This window comes from Limulus polyphemus, unplaced genomic scaffold (assembly GCF_000517525.1).
Source record: "Limulus polyphemus unplaced genomic scaffold, Limulus_polyphemus-2.1.2 Scaffold188, whole genome shotgun sequence".
NCBI classification, from domain to species: Eukaryota; Metazoa; Arthropoda; class Merostomata; order Xiphosura; family Limulidae; genus Limulus; species Limulus polyphemus.
Window position 1 is genome coordinate 169,118 of NW_013665798.1, and position 3,282 is coordinate 172,399.

General features: G+C 28.6%; 1 protein-coding gene across 1 annotated transcript in view; it reads left to right on the forward strand.

The window, feature by feature from the left end:
• LOC106478191 (glycine receptor subunit alpha-2-like) overlaps positions 1-3,282 on the forward strand; it is a 40,910-nt gene that overhangs the window by 33,549 nt on the left and 4,079 nt on the right. Inside the window, exons 7-8 of the mRNA XM_022381757.1 lie at positions 237-610; positions 1,376-1,411. Coding sequence (XP_022237465.1) covers positions 237-610; positions 1,376-1,411 — 410 coding nt within the window. The remainder of the gene's footprint in view (positions 1-236; positions 611-1,375; positions 1,412-3,282) is intronic.

A 3,282-nucleotide genomic window follows, 5' to 3' on the forward strand; every position in this document is an offset into this window, starting at 1 on the left:
TACAAGTAAGAAAATTAAGTATGCAGAAATTAAATGATGTAGCATTAAAATCCTTTCAAATTCTCCAACGATTTATATTGCAACTAACTTACCACGAATGTGATCACATTGTAAGAAATATCTATATTACTGTAATGTTATATTTTTTATGAATACTATCGAGAATCTAAAGCTCCTGTAGCTAATTTCACGGATGTGTAAGAAAGTTTAATTTGTTATGTATATATATTTTGCAGGAGAGTACAGCTGCTTGAAAGCCGAGTTCTATCTTCATAGGTCAATCGGCTATCATTTAGTTCAATCATATCTTCCCACAGTCCTGATTGTTGTGATATCCTGGGTATCGTTTTGGCTAAATGTCGAGGCCATACCGGCCAGAATCACACTGGGAGTAACAACACTGTTAACCATCTCCTCTAAAGGTTCTGGGATCCAGAATAACTTGCCACCTGTCTCTTATGTCAAGGCTATGGACGTTTGGATGGGCGCATGTACCACTTTTGTTTTTGCTGCTCTTTTGGAGTTCATCATTGTCAACTATCTTTGGAGAAAACGTGCAAAACCTGTTCCTGTCGTTGCTTCAGATGCAAGTCAGATATCACTGAAGCTGGTAAACATACTTGAAATCTTTTGCGAGTCATTGAATCTATTTATTACGCGTTAAAATTTTATACGAAGTTTTATAATACCTGAATGCCTTTTCAATATCCTTTAAAGAAACTCACCTATGAAATTTGAAACAGCGGGAACAGTGCGTTGAATAAAAATTAAATTTTTTAGTTCCAGTTTTATCTTATTACCATAACCTAAGTAATGTAGGAAAATTATTTAAACTTAAACAGCAACCTAATATTTTTAATTTTTATTTACACTGTTCAAGATTTATTATGTAAAATGAGTTTGTATTTCTACAGAAACAATCTCTCTTTGAATTTTTTTAATATAAAGTGATTATTTCGGTTTTAATAGTCTGAATTTTCTAGATGTTATTATTTATACTGAAACAATCTCTCTTTGAATTTTTTTAATATAAAGTGATTATTTCGGTTTTAATAGTCTGAATTTTCTAAATGTTATTATTTATACAGAAATAATTCAAAAGATGGTTTTCGAAAAAGTTTACGTAATAATGATTCCCTAGTAAAATTACTTTAGATAACGTAGTTTATCTCTTGCAAACATTTTACGAAGCACGCCAAACATTATATTCCTTGTGACCTAGTATTATGCTTAGTGTTTAATTAGTGTAATTCATGATAGCTAAAATAAAAAAAAAAAACAGAATTTCGAAAAACGTAAAGTTTCAGTTCAGTTCATTCTCGTATAGTCCTTTGGCAACATGTAGTATATCATATTTTTTATTTCTCTTTAAAAGATTTCTAATTCTAAAGAATGGAATGGAAGCATGAAGGTAAGAAAGAGCAATTATTATTCTTAATCGGAATCTAAAATAACTGTTTAAATGTCTTTTTGCTTTAATCTTAATAGTAATGTCAAAAGACATAGAAAAATAATTTTATGCCATTTTTTACGCGTACATTTTATTCTAGTTTTATTTTGTTACAGCATTGGTTAACTTATATGTTTATTAACTTTTTTTCTGAAATTATAAAAAATCATGTTTATGCCAAACAGTAATTTTACATATCTTCTTATAGCTCACTAGCCTCTACTAAAATGTCAGTGATATAGTTTTATATAGACTAATATGCCACATCAGGGTTCGTTTTAATACTGTGATTGTAAACGATCGACTTATATAAATATATTGTAACAGATCACTGAGTCATCACGAAGTTTTGCACGAAAAATGTAATCATTAAGTCTTGTTCTAGAAAAATATGTTGTCACAGGAAAAGTTTTCATTTCGCTTAATAAATCTGTATATATCTATATATAATTCACAGTTTTTTAGTTTGTCTAAAGTGTAACATGTGCTAGGTAGATTAATTGTTAGGAACCTTAATTAACCAGGGAAGAAGTACAGGGTATTTTAATATAAGAAAATCTATATTTCGTCGAGGATATTTAATTAAATTTTTATACTAGTGATAGCTGGAACATAGATGAGTTTATTGGCATGAATACAATATTCATGTAAACTAGTGATCATACTGTAGTATATTTATTTGAACAGCTTCTGCTCTCAGCAATATTCACTAATCAGTCGTTGCTTTGGTTAAATAGTATCTAGTTTCTATTTTTAAGATTCAAGTTTTAATACTTATTCTTCTCGTTGAGCTTTTAGTTTCGGTGATAAATTGGGACTGTTATTTATAATGCTATTAAAATTTGAATAATTCTTGATAATATATGCAGCATTATGGAATGTGCTATTTCTAAACCTCAAACATCTTCAAGCACTACCACTTCAAACAGCTCGTTATTTTTTTTTCTTTTTGAACGTTTCTGTTTTACTGTTTCACGTAAAACTTAATTTAAGTTGGATGCAATCCTTTTTTTATATTTTACGATATCCTTGTTACGGCAATATATGATTAAATTTATGCTACAAATTGACGTAGAATTCTGTCGATAATGTCTAGTCGTGAATGGGTTATGGAAAAAAAAATTCTTGAAAATTAACAAATTAGTTTTCTTGCTAACATTTGTAGTAGAAAGTTAAGGAGAATTTTTTTCGTACCAATAATGATTATTAAAAGAACGTAATTAAGCTCTTTCAAATTAGAAAATCGTAAGCCGATTTCAAGTTAAGAACTTTTTTAATTTCTCGTAATATTACTGTGGTGTTAGCAATGGATTCGTTTGTAATCTGGAAAGTTAATTTTGATAACATTTTGAAAGCAACATGGTTAAAGGCTCTAAACTTAGTTTAACTTATAATACTTTTTTAATCTTTAAACATTATAAAAACAGTTTTCAAAGTGAAAGCTTGATACATTGTATTTTTGTTTCCTTACACAACATCAAGAAGTTTTGAAAATTTCTCGAGAGGGAAACTGGTTTTTAAGACTTTAATTTAACATTAAATTCATAAAAGAATGTTAAAAAGAGGATTTCTGTAGACGTAGAAAATGTATACGTTTCTCATGTTTAACAAGCATGAAATACAACGTCCAATTTATATTGGTAGAAGTAAACAAATTCTTACGACTGTTCAATTTTTTCCTGTTTAGTAGAAGAGTTATTTAATAGGCTTTGTAAAAAAAATCGATTTTCAAAACGTTTTTATAAATACAACTTGTTAAACATCTTGTAAAATCAAACGAATGATTGGTTTATCAGTTCTATTTCTTTCTTACGGTTTCAGTAAAACCACAC